Source organism: Hippopotamus amphibius, chromosome 15 (assembly GCF_030028045.1).
Source record: "Hippopotamus amphibius kiboko isolate mHipAmp2 chromosome 15, mHipAmp2.hap2, whole genome shotgun sequence".
Classification (NCBI taxonomy): Eukaryota; Metazoa; Chordata; class Mammalia; order Artiodactyla; family Hippopotamidae; genus Hippopotamus; species Hippopotamus amphibius.
The window spans coordinates 22043075-22063078 of NC_080200.1; the positions used below are offsets into that span (position 1 = coordinate 22043075).

At 32.5% G+C, this 20004-nt stretch overlaps 2 protein-coding genes across 2 annotated transcripts; both read right to left on the bottom strand.

Annotated features, from left to right (window-relative positions):
• Positions 1-1124: 1124 nt before the first annotated feature.
• Positions 1125-2063, bottom strand: LOC130836350 (olfactory receptor 14K1-like). Its single transcript, XM_057708398.1, has one exon. The coding sequence runs from the start codon at positions 2061-2063 to the stop codon at positions 1125-1127; it is 939 nt and encodes a 312-aa protein (XP_057564381.1).
• Positions 2064-17349: 15286 nt separating this feature from the next.
• Positions 17350-18285, bottom strand: LOC130836106 (olfactory receptor 14A16-like). Its single transcript, XM_057708074.1, has one exon. The coding sequence runs from the start codon at positions 18283-18285 to the stop codon at positions 17350-17352; it is 936 nt and encodes a 311-aa protein (XP_057564057.1).
• Positions 18286-20004: the final 1719 nt, after the last annotated feature.

Consider the following 20004-nt stretch of genomic DNA (forward strand, 5'->3'; position numbering starts at 1 on the left):
CCCATGATGATGACTGTCTGCATATTCAGAATAAAGCATGTCTTCTGATGTAGACACTGAAGTTTACTCTGTACAAGTGTTTATAAACTTGATTGTTGATGGCATTAAGGTAAAATAATAAATGTTCAGGAAATAGCTACAATATTTGCTTGGTTTATTCCAATTTTATTCCTTTATCATTCTTACAGTAGAAAAGACAAATACATGGTTAATGGATGAATTAATTAAAACTTGTCTAGGATCATAAATGACAAAGATTGCAAATGTAATTTTTTAAACTTTCAAACTACCTCCCCCCAAAATAAACTATAGTATATACACAAAAAAGAAAGAGAAACAAATCAAACATACCGGTGCAGAAAATCATCAAATCAAAGAGGAAGAGAGGAAAGAAAAGCACACAAGAATTACAAAACAACCAGAAAACAATGAAGACATGGCAAATGGCAATAGTACATCAATACCTATCAACAACTATTTTAAATGCAAATGAACAAATTCTCCCACCAACAGACAGTGGCAGGATAGATTAAAAAAAAAAAAAGACCCAACAATATGCTACCTACAAAAGATTCAATTCAGTTCTGAGGACTCACATAGACTGAAAGTGAAGGGATGGAGAAGGATATTCCCTACACATCATCTTTCAAGCACGTAACAAATCTGTAGTGGAAGATCCACTACAGAATAATATCAAGATATTAATACAAATATTTATATATTATCCTTGTAATTTAAGGCAAGTTTCTAAAAAAATATACACAATTGTTTCATTTTCTTTACATGACTTTTTGAAGTATATAATATTTGATATTTAATGTAATGTCTAAAAATAGGATACAAATAACAATAGTCCAGATGTTATAGCTTTTGGCAACCTATAAAATCCTTTACTAATTCTACTAGAGTGAATAAGATAAAACAAACTTGAGGGTAATTTCACAAAGGAAAATGTTTTGAAATGGAAGCTAGAGCTTATTACAACCAGGGAAAGTTCTTCCTCCAATCACATACTGGATTTAAAAAAAAATCAACTCATAAGAATTAAGTTATACACATAATATCACAAAGACTTAATCAGAATGAGAACAAAAGTTAAACATTTGATAATTACATTTCTATTTCTACTGTTTCACATTGCCACCAAGTTTCCACAGGAGCTTTCTCAGTGCTGCCTTAATTTCCTTATTTCTCAGGCTATAGATGATGGGGTTCAGAGTGGGAGGCAGTACTGAATACAGCATTGAGAGTAGCAAGTCCAGGAGAGAGGGAGTGTCAGGCACTGGTTTCAAATAGGCAATGGCTCCTGTCAGGAGAAAAGTGGCCACAACTACAAGATGGGGCAGGCAGGTGGAAAAGGCTTTTGACCTGCCTGGTACAGAAGGGATGCTCAGTACTGTACTGAAAATATAAACATATGAGAAAGCAATGGCAAGTAGGCAAAAAAACCCATAAAATATTCCAATTGTCACACTTACATTAATAGTAGTATGAGCCTTAGAACAAGAAATCTTTAACAATGAGGGGACATCACAGAAAAACTGAGGTACTCTTTTGGAACCACAGAAAGGTAAAGAGAACACACCACCTGAGTATAAGCCTCCAAAGAATCCTCCAAGGAACCAAGAGGCAGCTGCCATCTGCACACAGACTGCCCTCTTCATGATACTGTTATAGTAAAGTGGGTGGCAGATGGCCACATACCGGTCAAAGGACATGGCTGTGAGGATAAATACCTCAGCCCCTGCGAAGTAAATTACCAACAAGACCTGCAACACACATCCTGGGAAAGAAATGGTGCTCTTGTTGGTAAAAGAGTTGAGAATGGATTTGGGGACTATGATGGAAATGAGACAGAGGTCAAAGAAGGATAAATTTTTCAGGAAGAAGTACATGGGGGTGTGAAGACCCTGGTCCATGGTGATTAGGACAATAATGAGAAAATTTCCTGTGAGAGTTGCCAAGTAAATCAGAGAAAACAGAAAAGCATGTAGAACCTGGAGCTCTCTGATGTCAGAGAATTCCATCAGAAAGAATTCCATTATCACGGTGGAGTTGTCCATGTCCACAATTCCTGTGGAATAAAATTTGGTAATGTTAACAGGTTTCTTTGAGATTGTAATTTTTTCTTTTCTTTCTTTCCTTTTTTTTTTTTTTCTTTTTGGCAGAATACACATTTAACTTTTTCAAAGTTTTTCAAGATGTTTTTTGGAAGTTTACCTACATTATCAGTTTGTAATGAGTGAAGCCTGGCTGTAAAGTGAGAGTTTTCTTTAGCTGAGAAAAAAGTGGTATTATCTCTTTCGTTTAACAACACATATAAATTGATAAAGCCTTATTGCATAGCAAAATGTTATACCTTTGATGGTGTTGATTTATACTATGGGGTTAATTACACACTACCAAATGGCAATTCATGCTTTTTTATTGCTGATTTAATTGAGTTAAATTAACTATTGTATGTCAGTCATACTATAGAACTTTTTTGTAATTAGATGTTTTAACTGCAAATATATAGGATTTATTTGTAAGCAACACACATTTGAGAATGCAGCAATAAGAGACAGAGATTCAGTATTTGTGCAAAGTTCAGTTTAATAAAAACAATGACATAAAATGATACATTAGCCTACAGTAAAATAATCAGTTCAAACTTCTAGTGTATGCTATGAACAGAAAAATAGGTATATAAAAAGAGAAATAAAGGATAAATCATAAGACATACTTAGAAATGCAATTGTAACAGAAAATTAAAAAATAGTAACAAAAGTGTTAATAAAAGGTAGAAAGATCTGATCCACTTTGCTATCAAATAGACACACACACAAACCTACATGTTACCTCCAATCACTCTCCTCATACTATCTCTTATCTGTTTGAAGTTAGGGAATTTTTCTTAAGAGAATAAAATCTTCACTGTAAAAGAAAGGAGCTAATATGTCTAGGTAAAATTACAGTGACAAGTTTATATTTCTAGGAAGATAAAAATTTTCTTCTCTGAGAAAAGACAGAAGACAGACTGTATTCTGTTCAGAAAAAGAGGAATTTCAGAATAGGTAGAAACAGATAGGAAGTCTTCTCACTTACCATTGTCCTTAGCTAACCAGCTTCTGAAAGAATCTAGACCAGATTGGGTTTATTGATTACAAATACAGAGGTATTGGTCAATATTACTACAAACCCAACAACTTTTCAATTTTCTTTAGAGATAAAACTAAACAGATCTGTAGAATCTTCTTTATTCCAGGGAGCTCTCTTTATCATTATTTTTTTTCTTCCAGAGCTGACTTTCAGGTTTGGTGAAAGCTTTAATAAAATGCTATAAGCTCTCAAGTCAATGACTCCTTAAATCTTTGTGAAAATTATTTTCTCCTTGCTTTCTTTTTGATTAGTTTCTGTTGGATCAATTTAAATATAAAATCTTAGATACATCTCTAAATCACAAAAAACACCAAGTTCAAAAAATATTGTTAAAAAAAGAAATAAAAAAATATTGTTTGTTATTATTATCATTATTATAATGACAATGAATCATTGGCATCTATAAAGCCTAATCAAGTCAAGTTTAAGCAAAGGGACATCTAGCAAAACCTCTAACAGGAGCCTGAGATCTTCAAATTGAGATCTCTAGAATATTAGGCATTATTCAAAAGCCATTAGCTGCTAGACATGATGTGACTGTTGCTCAGAAGATAAACAAGTAAATCCAAAAAAAGCAGTATAGAAGGACGTTATATAAGTGTTAGCAAGGGCTTCCTACATCCTGGCTTTCCTCATTTCTTCTTTACACACACTCAGACTTGGCTTGTGAGTATGTTGTGCCTGTTTGAAATTTCTTCTTGGTATTGATTTTGGGATAACTTGGCTGATCTGCTCTTAGGATTATACACTTGATATTAAAGACAACTGAAGGGAATCCAGACTGATTAATGTTTCCTCACCCTATGTTCAAAAAGACATACACAAGATTGGTAATATTTTCCAGAGATTTCAGACATTTTGACTAAGCATTCAAAGATTGGAACTGAATGTTGTGATCTAAAGTAAAGGACACAGTGGAGTCCCGATTGCATAATTGAGTCAGTACTAGACAGATAAATTTTTCAAGACAAGTTTCTTCTCTTCCTGAGTTTGTGACATCAAGGAATCTACTTATTTTCTCATCACCAGACCCTTCAATTAAAGTTGAGTAAGACAAATGAGATAGTTTTAGAGAGTTTTTATCTACAATTTTTAAATAACTTTTATTTTAAATATTCAATAAAGGTGCTAGTGTCTTCAAATACTTATTACATATTCAGTGTATGGGGTGGGCTGTTCTAAGTGCTCGTTTTACTTATATATTAGAGTTCAGGCTTTCTTCCTATGTAAATAGATATATAGGTAGATAGATAGACATAGAGCTATATTTATATTTAAACTAACTTTAACACAAAGAAAAAAGAGGCCTCAGGAGCCAAGACCATTAATCAAGAATCAGGTCTGCAGATGGTGACATTCAGAGATAGAACTCTTAGTAGATTGTCACAACCTCATCAAATATCTAAGCAAAGTATTGACCTTTTATAAATAAACTGGTTTTAATAAGCCAGGATTTGGTCATCAGACTGTTGAGTAAAATTTTATCAGAACTTGCAGGAGTGTATTTAAGTGTGTGCTCCAGATAGGACTAACAACTAAATGAACATGGGAATAAATTTTTGCCTTCAAAGCCCAATTAAATTTTGATATTGACTCATTTGTGGATATCATAATCCAGGGTGGCTACTAAATTGGGTATTGAAAAATCTAGTCAGAGTCTTCTAAACAATGCCCTGTGTAGACATGAATTCTGTCCATCTATGTTAGCATCAAACTTGAGAAAGACACACAGGCAAATATTGATACATCAAAAGACCTTAAAGACTGCATAGTCTAATATGTTTACCAAATACATCCTGCTCTAGAGCAGTTTCCTATATGATCCACCAGCATTAATACTTACCTGGTCAGATGAGAAAGGTCTAAGTTAGCTAGATCTTAAGGTTTGCTTTCCTTTTGGAGCATGTCTACTTTTTGGAAGGTGAAAAAATAATGTCTGAGAATGGCACCATATCTGAAAATGTATTCTCAAATTTCTGTATTTGCTGAAATTATTTCCATATGGTTGCAGATCTTTATTTAAAGAAAAGCAGAGCCTGGTAAGTGAGGTTCTCAGGGGAGGCATTGAAGGCAGCTTTGATTGTTGAACTTGGATGTGTAAACCTCTGTGGCCCCAGCACTAGTAACACTTGCCTCACTTTAAGCCACCAGGCTATACTTCTTACAGTAGGATACTACAGGAAATCCCACTGGGTCTCATCAAATAATATAAATGATGGTGTACACTGCATCTTATTTTCTGTTTTAATTAAATTTAGTAAGGTTAAACTTACACAATTATAAATTCTCTGAGAAGCATAATTTCTTTTTCCCAGGACTTATTCATTCATTTGGTAGGGGGAGGGAATAGTTGTGAATTAAAATATCTGGGCCCTGGTACCTTACATGTGTCTACCATAATAGAAACAGATTTTTATGGAGAAGGTAAGATTTAAATTAAGTTAAAGGGCACAAGAAAAACTTTAATGTATAAAAATGTAAGCTAATAAATTGAGTTGTGTGCTATGTATAGAATAAAAACAAATATAAATACAAAAATAAGAAGCTTAATTCACCCTTTTGAAAATAAGTGAAGCAACTTCCCACACTCTCCTTTAAATTTCTTTCTCTGACCTATTCAAATCCAGGTAAAATTTTTAATTGGTAAATAAGACTTTTGCTAATCTCACAATCCAGAAAAGTCTTTCTCAAAGGCCTAGAATCATCTCTTTGTAACATAAGTGTCAAAGAACACACGGCCTTATCTTTTAGTTTCTTGAGTGTCACTTGACTCCAAATTTTAAAAAGTTTTTCCATTTTATTGAGATATAATTGATATATAACATTGCATAAATTTAAAGAGTACAACAGAATGACAATATAGGTTTATATTGTGAAATGGTTACTGCAATAAGTTTAGTTAACATACATCTCCTCATATAGTAATAAAGATACAAGGAAAATAATAATTTTATCTTGAAAATATAAATGCAATGTATTGTATCCACTTAGCTATATAAAAGTAAACTTTCTTGTTGTCTTTCCAATTCTTTTATTTTTTCTCTTTTATTAAATACATAATTTTGATAAAATGAATATATTTTGAACTATTAAAATATCACTAAAATGTCTACAGACACTATATTTTTTTCTTTTTTAATTAATTTTTATTCAAGTATAATTGCTTTACAATGTCATTAGTTTCTGCTGTACAGCAGAGTTATAAATATACATATATCTTGTCTTTTCTTAATTTCCTTCCTGTTTAAGTCACCATAGAGCATTCAGTAGCCTTGTGCTATACAGTAGGTTCTCTTTAGATATCTATTTTATACATAGTAGTGTATATATGTCAATCCCAATCTCCCAATTCATCCCATCTCCCCTTACCTGGTTGGTATCCATAAGTTTATTCTCTACATCTGTGTCTCTATTTCTGCTTCACAAATATGTTCATCTGTACCATTTTTGTAGATCCCACATATAAGTGATATTACACAATATTTGTTTTTCTCTTTCTGACTTACTTCACTCTGTATGACAGACTCTAGATCTATCTACATCTGTGCAAATAGCACAATTTCATTCCACTTCATGGCTGAGTAATATTCTATTGTATATATGGCCCCCATCTTCTTTATCCACTACTCTCTTTTTGGACATTTAGGTTGCTTCCATGTCCTGGCTATTGTAAATAGTACTGCAATGGACATTGGGGTGCATGCATGTTTTTGAATTATGGTATTCACTGGATATATGCCCAGTAGTGGAGTTACTGGGTCATATGGTATTTCTATTTTTAGCTTTTTAAGAAACCTCCATACTGTTCTCTTTGAGGCTGTACCAATTTACATTCCCACCAACAGTGTAGGAGGATTCCCTTTTATTGTTATTAAAGGATCTAGAATATCTGTCAATTAAAAATGAGGAAAAAAACTTTGTTAAAATATTCAAATGTATTTGCTTATTATTGTTTGATTTTTTTATGTGTATTGTCTACTATACTTTTGAATTATTTCTTTATATCCAATTTCTTTATATCCAATGTTTGGTTTTATATTGGAAGACACTATTTTTGCCTATTGCTTTAGTTATAACAGTTCTTTATTATAGTAATCAAACCATTTTATTAAATTTTACTGTTGATGTTTCCTAATTCATCTGGAGAAAATGGAAAGCATCTTTCTAATTTATAAATATTTTTATAGATTTATAGTTTTTTATAATTGCTTCTTCTCAAGCATCATCAGAGTTTTTTTTTCCATTTATTTTAATTGCTATTTAAATCTGTTCAGAAAAAAATGTGTAATGTTTTTCAAATAGCTTGTATATATTGTTTAAAAATTGACTTTTCAGAATTATATATTTTTTGTCCTTTGGGCTAAGCACATTTTCACATATCAAAGTACATTAGAGCAATAATGACAAATTAATGGTGTTTAAATAGATTTCTAGGCCCAAAATGAAGCTGCCCCTGACCAGAATGCCATGTCAGCAATGAGACTTTTGTGTTTCTATTAATGCTCTGTTTGACCAGAAACACAGTATTTCTAGTCAACAAATTCCCCAATGCCAAGATGATTCAGGGCTCTACATTTATTTCTTTGTTCTTTGACCTTTCTAAATAAGGTCAGATATACACCCCAAACAATCACACCATGTTTCCTCCTATAACACTCTATATAACTTGCTCTTGCCCAAAATCACTCAGAAGAATGCTTCACTCCTAATAAGGCACTGTGCTCTTTCCCTCCATAAAATCATTTTCCCTTGAATAAATGACATAAAACTTGTTACTAAATTGTTCTAATTTTGTCATTTCACAGTGGTTATTAACAGATAACTAAATAGACTGACAACCAGAACATTGAATAGACAGTACAGGCTGCCTCACAGGACTTTCTTACTGAATTAGTGCAGTGAACAGTCAGTGTAGTACCCAGTCTGAGGATTCCTGACAAGGAAGAATGCCATTGTAGTGTGATGGTTGATTTCTCAGACACACTAACTTTTTTTTCTTGCAAGAACATAAAAAGTACTAATAGGTATTTTTTTCCCAGACCTCCTTAGTCATCTCTATGTGTGTGTGTGTGTGTGTGTGTGTGTGTGTGTGTGTGTATACACATGTGTGTATATATATATATATATTTAATATTTCAACAGTTGAAGATATGTTCTGGTCTCGAAATTTAAGAAAATATTGAGGAACTGTTCCACTGGAGGGGAATAAATAGTAACAACTATATGCAATGCATGATATTCATTATACAATGGTGAATCAAAAATTTTCCACACTCCAGTTATACTAAAACTATAGCCAGAGTGCAGATAATTTTTGACTCACCCTTGTACGTCTATTAGAACAGCTAAAATAAACATACGGACAATATCAAATTGTTATAAGGATGTGTAGAAACTGAATATTTCACACACTATTTTGGGGAATGTAAAATGAAACCTCATTCTGTAAAGGAGTTTGGCAGTTTCTTAAAAATTGATACATACCCTTACCATACTACATAGAAATAGTATGCCTAGACAATTATTATAGAGAAATAAAAACTTATGCTCACACAAGAGTTTTACATAATTTTTTATTATGAATGTGAACTAGCAAAACATTGGAAACAAACAGATGTTCCTCAATGAATGAATGGTTTAAAAAATTGTGGTATGTTCATAGCATGAAAAACTTAAGCAATGAAAGCAAACTCTTGATATACCCAATAACATGGATAAACTGAAGAGAATTATACTGGTGAAAAAAATCAGTTTCAAAAGCTCACTTACTCTATATAATAGCTACAAAATGACAAAATTATAAAGATGGAAAACATTAATATTTGCCAGGAATTGAGGATGGTTGGAAAGAGTGGTGGGTGTGAGTGTAAAAGACTAACATGAGAAAGATCTTTGTGTTGATGAGATGCTTCTGTATCTTAATTGTGGTGATGATTACACAAGTTTACATATGTAATAAAATGACACAGAAAAAAATACACAGTATACCAATGACCAATTCCCAGTTTGGATAGTATACTAATATAATATGTACCCTCTGTGGGAATCTGAATTAATATACAAGATGTCTCTATTTTCTTTACAAATTCTTGTGATCTAGTAAGTATTCTAAAAAAAAAAAGTTTAAAATAATGAATGAGACTTCCAGTTTCTGAGCCAACATTTAAGGAGTTTGGAGGTCACCATTCAATTCTAACCACAAGTAAAAAGCTGAACAAACTGAACAATCAACAGCTTTTTTGGATATGTAAGAGCAGTGAGGTCATAGGGGAAGCTGCAGCTCCCCAAATAGACAGGCAGTACAGAGAATCACAACTTATTGGAGTATCAATACACAAGAAGCAGCCTCCGCAGGAACTAGTGCTGGGATAGCAAAACCTAAATTGTAATTGATAAGTTGCAGAAGACTAGGTGTGGACAAGACAGAGTGAAAACTCCAGAGAGATGTAGACACAGAAGAGTCCACACATTTTTGTAATTTTTGCCTCCAGTAGCTCAAATAGGTTCTCACAGTGAATGGGGGGGGGGGGGACAAAAACAAACAAAAAGCAAAAAGAAACAAGAAACCTTGTGCTTTTAATAGATGAGAGGGGGAAGGGGGCAATTTTGATATATACAAGAGCACTCTGATCTTCTTCATAGGATCTGCACACCATAGAAAATGTTAACTGGATAATTACCTGCTTCATTTTATCAAAGCCTAACCAAACTAGGGGAAGGGGAATGCTTACTCCAGTGCCCTCTAGCCTTCTATGTAGGAGAAAGAAAATATCAAAATCCAAACCACTTTAGCTATCTTGTCACATGTAAGCAAGGGGAACTGAGAAGAACTGTGAATTCTGAAGTTCACTGTTAAGAAACTTAGGCTTAGACTAAGACCTAATCATAGGAATATAAAATATTTGCCTTCCCTCACATCTTCCCAGCATATTACTAAAGTCTTATTTACTGCAGTTCTTTTTACCCAGTTTATCATGAACAGATATAAAGAAAAAAAATTACAAGGCATACTAAAAACAAATGATTTGAAGAGACAGAGCTAGCATCAAAAGATGTTGTAACAATGTTGGGATGATCAGATGGGGAAATTTAAAACAACTCTAATTAATACAGGAAAGGCCCTAATGGAAAAATAGACAAAATGTAAAATCACGTCAGTAGTCTAAGGAGTGAGGTGGGAATTCTGAGCAAGAATATTTTTTTTTTTAAATGATGCAGACCAGAAACACCAAAACAAAAATAAAGACTTTGGTGGGCTTATTAAGTAGACTCGACAAAGCCAAGTAAAGAATGACTGAGCTTGAGGATATATTAATAAAACTGACACAACTGAAAAGCAAAGAGAGCAAAGATTGACAAAAATACCAGAATAGAATATACAACTACCATGGGACAACTACAAAAGGTGTGTTTAAGAAAGAGAAAAAGGAACATAGGTATTTGAAGCTATTTTGCTTAGAATTTCTCCAATTTAATGTCAGAAATCAAATCAGAAATCAAGGTAGCTCGATGAATATCAAGCAAGGCAAATACAAGACAAAACAAATCAAAACAAAACAAAACCCCTCAAAACTAAACTCATGGATATTATATCCAAAATGCAGAAAATCAAAATAAAGTGCTCTGAAAGAAGCCAGAGTAAAAAAATATACATTCTCTATAGAGGAACAAAGATAAGCATTACATCTGTCTTTTTCTCCAAAACCATGGAAGCAGGAAGAAATGTAGAGTATATTTAAAGTGCTGAGAGAAAAATAAAACCATCTACAATTCAAAAGAAAACAACTAGATCTTCAATAGTAAATGAGAACTAAAGACTTTATCATATAAACAAAAACTGATAGAATATGTTGCCCAGAGACCTGCTTAAAAGATACATGAAATTTTTCAGGGTAAAATAACACAATGTATGTCAGAAATTCATAAAGATCTACATAAATAGAGGAAGATCATTAGAAAGGGACTATGTGAATATACAGTAAAAAACATTTTATTGTATTTGTTCTTTAATCTAACAGACATCATTTTTTCAAAATCCTTATACCCACAACTTAAATATATACATAATTATGTAATTATATATGATTATATATATATATATATATATATAGTGTACAAGTGAAATGAACAACAGCAATTACACAAGGAAGGAATTAGAATTACTTTGTTATTATAGGAAACACATTATCTTTGAGGCAACATAGTTATTTGAAAGTGAATTGAATTAGTTGCAAATTTATATTGCAAACTCTAGGGCAACCTTAAATAGAGGTTACAGATTGAACTATATGTTAAGAAAGAAGAGAAAATGAAATAATATGAAATGCTCAGTAAGAAATATGAAAGGCAGAAAAAGAGTACAAGACAAAAATAGGAATAAAGAAAGAGGTCAACTAAGAGAAAATAATGAGTAGGGTAAATATTAACTATATCACTGATTACTTTAAATGTCAGTGGTCTGCATGTACCAATCAGAAGTCAGAGTTTGTCCGAATGCAACAAGAATCAAGATGTCTTCTACAAGAAATCCACTATAAAAATAATACACACATAAATTAAAAGTAAAGGGAAGGAGAAATACATACTATACTAACAATAATCAAAATAAATCTGTAGTAGATATATTAATGTCAGACAGATTAAACTCTAGTGCAATGGAAATTATCAAGAATAAAGAAGAGCACTACACCATGATAAAGGGGTCAACACTCTGGGAAGACATGACAATTCTTAATGTGTATGTACCTAAACATAGAATGTCAAAATACAAGATGCAAATACTAAAAGAACAGTAAAGGTGAAGTAGATAAATCCACTATCATAGTCTTAAAGAGTTTCCTCTGAAAAATGAACAGATCCAACAGACAGAACATCAGTAAGGACCTAGATAAACTCAATACAACCAACCATCAATCAACTGGCTATATTTAACTTCCATAGACTACTTCATTCAACAATAGAAGGATATATATTCTTCTCCAGTTCACCTGGAACATTCACCAAGATAGACCATATTTGGGGTAAAGATATGTTTAAAAATTTGGAGGGATTAGAAATCATCAAATGTCTCCTCTGAGACCACAATATAATTAAATTAAAAATTAATAGCAGAAAAAAAAACAGAAATTCTAAAATACTTAGAGATTAAAAAACATACTTCTAAATAGTGCATGGGTCAAAGAAGAAACCTAAGGAAATTTAAAATACCTTGAATCAAATAAAAATGAAAACATCAAACTTTGTGGGTTTCAGCTAAAGCAGTGCTTAGAGGGAAAGTCACAGCACTGAATGCATACATTAGAAAATAACAAATATCTAAAATCAGTAATCTATGCTTTCACTTTAGGAAAAAGAAGAGCAAATTAAATTAAAAGAAATAATAACAGAGCAAAAAAAAAATCTGTGAAATTAAAAATAGGAAATAAATGGAAAAGATGAATGAATCCTAAAGTTGATTCTTTGGAACATAAATACAATCAATAAGCCTGTAACTAATCTAATTAAGAAAAGAAGAGAAAGAAGACACAAATTACTAACATCTGAAATGAAAGAGGACATAACTACAGATTCCATAGACATCAATAGAAAAATAATGAAATATTATAAACAATGCACCCAAATTTGATATTTTAAACAAAATAAATACTTTGAAAGATTAAATTTGCCAAAATTTAGAAAGACAAATAGAAAATTTGAATAGGTTTATATCATTTAAAGAAATTTAAGCAATAATTAATACTCTTCCAAAATAGAAAGCATCAGGCCAGATTAGTTCACTGTTGAATTCTACCAAAGATTTAAGGAAGAAATTATACAGATGTTCTACAGTATCTTCTAGAAAATAAATCAAAATGATTCTTCATTTTATGGGCAGCACTATTCCAACACCAAAAATGGAAAAAAGAAATTATGAGAAAATGAAGCTACAGACCAATATCTCCCACAAACTTTGATGAAAACATCCTCAACAAAATATTAACACATACAATTCAGCAATGTGTAATAGAATTATACACCAGGATGACGTGGGAATAGCAGGTATGCAAAGTTAGGTCAACATCCCCAAATCAATTGATTACACAAAAAGACTAAAGGAGAAAAATCACTAGATGAATAGATGCAAAAAAGAACTTTTGAAAAAAACCTAAAATTATTGATGATAACATTTTTCAGCAAAAAATTTGAAAAAATTTTTAAGCTCACCAAAGATCATCTACAAAACCTCTACAGCTGACACACTTAGTGAGGAGAATCTAAGTTTTCTAGCTAAGATCAAGAACAACACAAGGACATCCTTGCTCCCACTTCTTTTCAACATTTGCCTGGAAGTCCTAGTTAATACAATAAAAAAGAAAATGCAATTAAAATTACAACTGATTGGGAAGGAAGAAATAAAACTTTTTTTAGATGACATGATTTTTCATATAAAGAATCTGAAATTATCAAAAATATGCAATTAATAAGCAATTATAGCATGGTTGCAGTACAAAAGTCTCATATACAAAATTCAACATCTTTCCTTTATATCAGAAATGAAGATTTGTAATTTGAAATGAAAAACACAATACAATGCATATTAGTACTGGAAAAGATAAAATACTTAGGCATTATTCTAACAAAAATATGTAACATCTATATGAGAAAAACTCCAAAACTGTGATGAAAGAAATTATAGAACTAAAAAATGAAGATATATTTAATGGTTATGAATAGAAAAACTTGATTGTCAAGTTGGCTGTTTTTCCTAAGTTGACCTATAGGTTCAATGCAATCTCAATCAAAATTCCAGCATATTAGTTTGTGGATATAGACAAACTCATGCTAAAATTTATATATAGATGAAAAAGCGCAAAATAGTTCCCACAATACTAAATAAGGACAAAGTTGGAGGACTGACACAACACAACTTCAAAACTTACTTATAAAGCTGTAATGTCAAGAATGTATGGTATTGGTGAAAGAATAAACAGATTGATGGAACAAAATAGAGAGCTCAGAAATAGATCCCCATAAATATAGTCAATTATCTTTGACAAAGGCACAAAGACAGTACAATGAAACAAAGATAGTCTTTTTAACAAATGGTGCTGGAACCACCAAGTGTCCACATGTGAAACAATTAATTTAGATACAAACCTTCATTTTCTACACAAAAATGAACTCAAAATTGACCATATACCTAAATGTGATATGCAGAATATAAAATTCCAAAGAAGACATTATAGAAGAAAACCTAGATGATCTTGATATAATGATACCTCATGTGATAATACAACACAAAAAGCAATGAGCACTTTCCACAAAATAAATAATTGATAAGCTGGATTTCATTAACATAAAAACTTCTGTTCTGTGAAATGTAATGCCAATAGAATGCAAAGAAAAATGACAGGTAAGGAGAATATATTTGCAAAAGACATATTTGATTGACTGCTGTCCATATATACAAAGAATTCTTTTTAATTTTTAAATCAATTCTTAAATTTAATAAGATAATAAAAAAACTGATTTAAAAAAATGGAGCAAAAATCTTAAAAAAGCCTCATGAAAGAAGATTTACTTAAGCCAATTAAGCACATGAAAAGAAGATCAACATAATATGTCACCAGAAAAATAAAAAGTTAAAACAATGAGATAGCATTATACACCTACTACAATGGCCAAAGTCCAAAGCACTAACAACAGCAAATGCTGTCAAGGCTGTAGAACAACAGGAACTCTCATTCATTACTGGCTGAAATACAAATGGTACAGTCACTTTGGAAGACAGTTTTTCAGCTTCTTAAATAACAAAGTTACACATAGTCTCACTATATGATCCAGCAATGGAATTTCTTGGTATTTATTTATGCCATCCCAGAAACACATGCCCAGATGTCTATAGCAGCTTATTCATAATTGCCTTCAGCAGATCAATGGATTAATAAACTATGGTATACACAGACAATGGAATATTATTCATTACTGAAAAGAAATGTGCTATGCAGCCATGAAAATACATGGAGAAACCTTATATATATATTATTATGTGAAAGAAACAAAACTGAAGGGCTGTATACCATGTGATTCCAACTATATGACATTCTGAAAAAAAAGGTAAAACTCTGGAGACAGTGTAAAGAATACTGGTTGCCAGGGATTAGAAGGGGGGAATGAAAAGGAAGCATACAGAAGATTTTTAGGGCAGTGAAAATACTATGTATGATACTGTAATAATGGTTATATGTCATTATGAGGTTTTTCTCCTAACCCATGGAATGTACAACACCAAGAGTAAGCCAAGTTTACAGATATCCAGAATTAATATTGTTTAAATGTCCATGGTACCCAAAGCCATCTATAGATTCAAAGCAATACTTATCAAAATTTTAATGGCACTTTCACAGAATAGAATAGAATAGACAATCTTAAAACTCAACATGGAAACACAAAAGACCTGAATAGCCAAAACAATCCTGAGAATGAAGAATAAAGTTGGAAGCATCAAAGGTCCTGATTGAAAACTTTGATAAATTGCAAAATTATAGTAATCAAACAGCATAGTACTGGCTTAAAAACAATGAAATAGTAGAGATACCAGAAATAAATCTATGGTCAATTAATATTTGATAAACACATCAAGAATACTAGTGGGCAAGGTATAGTCTCTTCAATAAATGGATTTATAAACTGAATAATTACAGGCAGAATAATTAGACCCTTAAATTATGCCACTCACAAAAATTAACTTGAAATATCTTAAAGACTTCAACATAAAACATGATACTTAAACAAAACAAAACAAAAACAAAAAAAACTAGAATAAAATATAGGGAAATCACTCCTTGACATGGGTCTTGGAGACATGAAAGCTGGAAGGTAAAATTCAAACATTCATCTAGCAGTAGTGTTTGATGAAGAAGGGGGACTGGGAATACTGCCTAAAAGGCAAGTACAGTTTTCCCCTGTATAAATGAAATAACTTTATCTCTGGTGCCTCAAATGCTCACTGCTGTCTCTCAGCCTATTCACAGCCACTCCCTGTTTAGTAGTATCTACTGTCTTTGCACATATCAATAAAACACTACTTCTCAGACAATTCCTTAGGTTCATTGGAGCCTTTCACTTTTCATCCATTATCTGAGCTCAAGCATTACTAATAGCATCATTTCCCCTAAACACAACACAGAACTCAATGCTTCCTCTTTATCTTTCCAGAGGTGCTCTCTAATATTCACCTTTGATGTGCTTGCACCTGAACACTGGATATTCTCTTCCACTTTACTAAACTCCGGAGTACTATAGTTTCATCTTAATTTTGAGGTTATTGGAAGCTAAATCACATATTATGTTGACTGGTTTGACCCAATATCTTATGGAATGTCACATATTCTCCTGAATTAATAATACATTTATATATGATTTGAGTCTGAAATAAGATGACAAGTTGTATTTAAAGTAGAGTATCTGAGTGAGAGTTCACTAGCTAATAATAAAATAGGGAATTTCCAATTTTAGAGATTTGGTATATGTATACATTACTTACACAGTGTTTTGCTTTCTAATTCATATTTCCAGAGGAAAAACTCGCTAAGCTTCTTTGTGAATTAACAAATAAGATATACAAATATACATTCACAGCAACACAAGCATTTGACCATTTCAATGAAACTTTTTATAACTAGTTACGAGTAGAGCTTTATGATATACATAAATTGTTAATGTTTTGACAATATTCTCATATATAAGAATAACTCCTACTGGATAGATGCATGGAGCATTGTAACACCATCATGTGAAGCAAGATGGAACATCAGTCTAGTTCAAATCAGCTCATAAATTTTGAGGAGTCCTGGGTAGAAAAATTTTGTGTACATTTGCTTAAATTAATTAACAAAAGTAATTTTACCTGATTCTCCTGTTTAAAAGAGTCATGTAGAAAATTTAAAATCACAAATGCATTTTGCTTAATGTTTCTATTGGACTGCACCAGTGATGGAATACATTCAATGCATTTTGTGTTTCCTAGACCATCCTTAACTTCACAAAAATAAAATAAAATCATTGGATATGAATTTAATTGCAGAATATATAATTTGCTATAGCTATGGCAGGAGAAATAGAGAATATAATGTTCACAGAACTAACTCTCAAGAAATGATTCTACTTGTTTTAATTTTTGTATATGTTCCATATGATTTAAGGTCAGTAGGGTGCTTATGTCTTTGGTCACATTTTGCCACCTAGTATTTTGCCTATGGCTGCCTTCATATCCTTGTTCCTCAGACTATAGATGAAAGGGTTCAGGCTGGGAGGTAATATAGAATATAATACAGACATGAAGAGATTCAGTGATGATGCAGGTTTATAGTTGGTCCTTAAATAAGTGACAATACCAGAAAAGAGAAACACTGTTACCACAGTGAGATGGGGCATGCAGGTGGAGAAAGTTTTGAACCTGCTTTGTGCAGATGGAATCCTCAGGACAGTTGAGAAAATGTAAATGTAAGAGGCAATCAGGAAAAGAAAGCATACAAAGGCAAAAGTACAACTAGCAATGATAAATGCATATTCTAGAATTTGTTCTCCAGAACAAGCAAGTGTGAGCAGTGAAGGAATATCACAGAAGAACTGATGCACTACGTAGGGCTCACAGAAATGGACAGAGAATGTACCTGAGACATGAATGGATCCATAGACACACCCACTAGCCCATGATGCAGTCAGCATCTGCAAACAGGTGCCTCTATTCATGATGGCCTCATAGTACAGAGGACGGCAGATGGCAACATAGCGGTCATAGGACATCACTATAAGGAGGGCATACTCTGTGCCAGCAAAAAAAATAAAAAGAAAAATTTGTGAGGAACATGCCAGGAAAGAAATGGAATGGCTTTTGGTCAGAGAGCTTATGATGAATTTGGGTACAGTGACAGAGATATAGCAGATATCAATAAAAGACAAATTCTTTAAGAAGAAATACATGGGGGATTGGAGACGCTGGTCAGTGGTGGTGAGGGTAATAATGAGGAGGTTCCCCATCAGTGCTGCCAGGTAAATCAGAAAGAAGAAAGTTATATACAGTCCTTGTAGCACTTGGTCATCGGGGAGTCCCATGAGCAAAAATTCTGTTATGATGGTAAGATTGGTTAATTTCTCAGCCATGGTGATTATCTGTAAAAGTAAAGATTACACTGGTAACTAGTTTATTCTGATGTAGTAACATTGACCTTTATTTAACTCTTGATGTGGCTTGATCCTAAGTGAGACATAGCTCATCAGAGTAACAGTGGGAAATGCATCATGTAGATTTCCTTTCTTATATGATGGAGAGTAGATGGAAATATGATTAACATTAAGGAGAGTTTAGAAAAGGCTGAAATAAATGAAATGCTATATTTTGGTTCTTCACACAACATAAAAGAGTTTTTATCATGTTTCATGCTTTAGGCATATATCAGACAGGTGTAAAATCTTTGAGACATATTTGTGTGTCAAGCAGCTAACATGCTTTACCAGTACAGCTAAAAAGGAATACAATATTTCTCTTTCCCATTCCAAAATTTATTTGACAATTACTGCTCTGGACCATGAGAAAATAAAATAAAATACAGCAAAGGGAAACAAAATAAAATGAAAGAAAAAAGACAATAATATATAGGTTTCTCAAATGAGATAAAAGATGGTGCAGAGTCGATTTCAAGCAGAATATGGGAGATGCATACATTAGTATTACACTGTGATACTAACCTTTCCACTTGATATTAGACAGAAGTATTCATAACAGAAGCATAGGACACCAAGATTGTCACTTCCTGACCTATTTACTACAGATCTATTCCTGGTATTGTATCACATCTACTTAATTCTGACAAATTACCACAGTAGCAGTGGCCTGGTCTGTGGCCATAAGGTGAGTCTCTCAATATCACTAGTCTTCATTTAAACAAAATGTGTGTGGTATGGTCTGGGCATGCAGAGACAGCTAGATTCATCAGAATATCCTCTAATCATCTTGGTCCTTGAAGCAAGTTGTTTGGATAATTTTCTTACCACATGGTGCACATTTCTCCCATGATGTAGATGACAACATTGCAATATCTTTCTGAGGGCAGAAGAAGAAAATCCCTTGAAGGGTAAATATATCCTTCAAATTTATCAAAATTAATAGAGGTTTTTCTTTCTATTTATTAAAATTATCTATCAAAATTAATAGAGATTTTTCTTTCTTTTTATTAAACCTGGCAGTCAGACATAAAGTGAGAAGAGAATATCCCAATAATCACTTTAGGATGGGGCAGGAAACTTCTATTCCATCTTGCGTCCATCTTTCTAAGAATGTGTAGGCAAAGAATAGTTGTTGGTATCTGTCATCAAAAGTCACTTTCATTCAAGAATAGCTGCTTGTTCCATGACCAAGGGTGCTTAAATACCTCTACTATTCCTGTATGATTGCTAGGTTTTAAGCTTCGCTTTCAGTCTCTGGCACTGGTTCAAGGTTAATGATCTTACATTTCACATGAGATTACAGTTATAAAATTGGGACAGATATTAACTAGATGAAATGGTTAAGGGTTCTGATGAGAGAGAGCATATTCCATGAATGACCAGAGGGTAACCTTAAGTCTCTGGACTTAGGACCACTTAGAAGGATGATTTACTTGCCTCTACTGACTTTCTGTTGTGAACATATCTCAACACTCTATGAATTCATTCAAATTGTGCCTTTCTGTTTATTAATGTATTTAAGCACCAAGATTTTTATGGAAAACTGAACATCTGAATTCGAGCATTGAAACTGAAATTCAGGAACATATATATTAAGCCTGAATGCTGTTTCATTTCCCTTTAGTTCTGTTATTTTCTGTATTTTTAACACTAGTA

Excerpts from the sequence above, each read along its gene's own strand:
- LOC130836106 (XM_057708074.1), bottom strand. The coding sequence starts at position 18,285 with ATGGCTGAGAAATTAACCAATCTTACCATCATAACAGAATTTTTGCTC.
- LOC130836350 (XM_057708398.1), bottom strand. The coding sequence starts at position 2,063 with ATGGACAACTCCACCGTGATAATGGAATTCTTTCTGATGGAATTCTCT.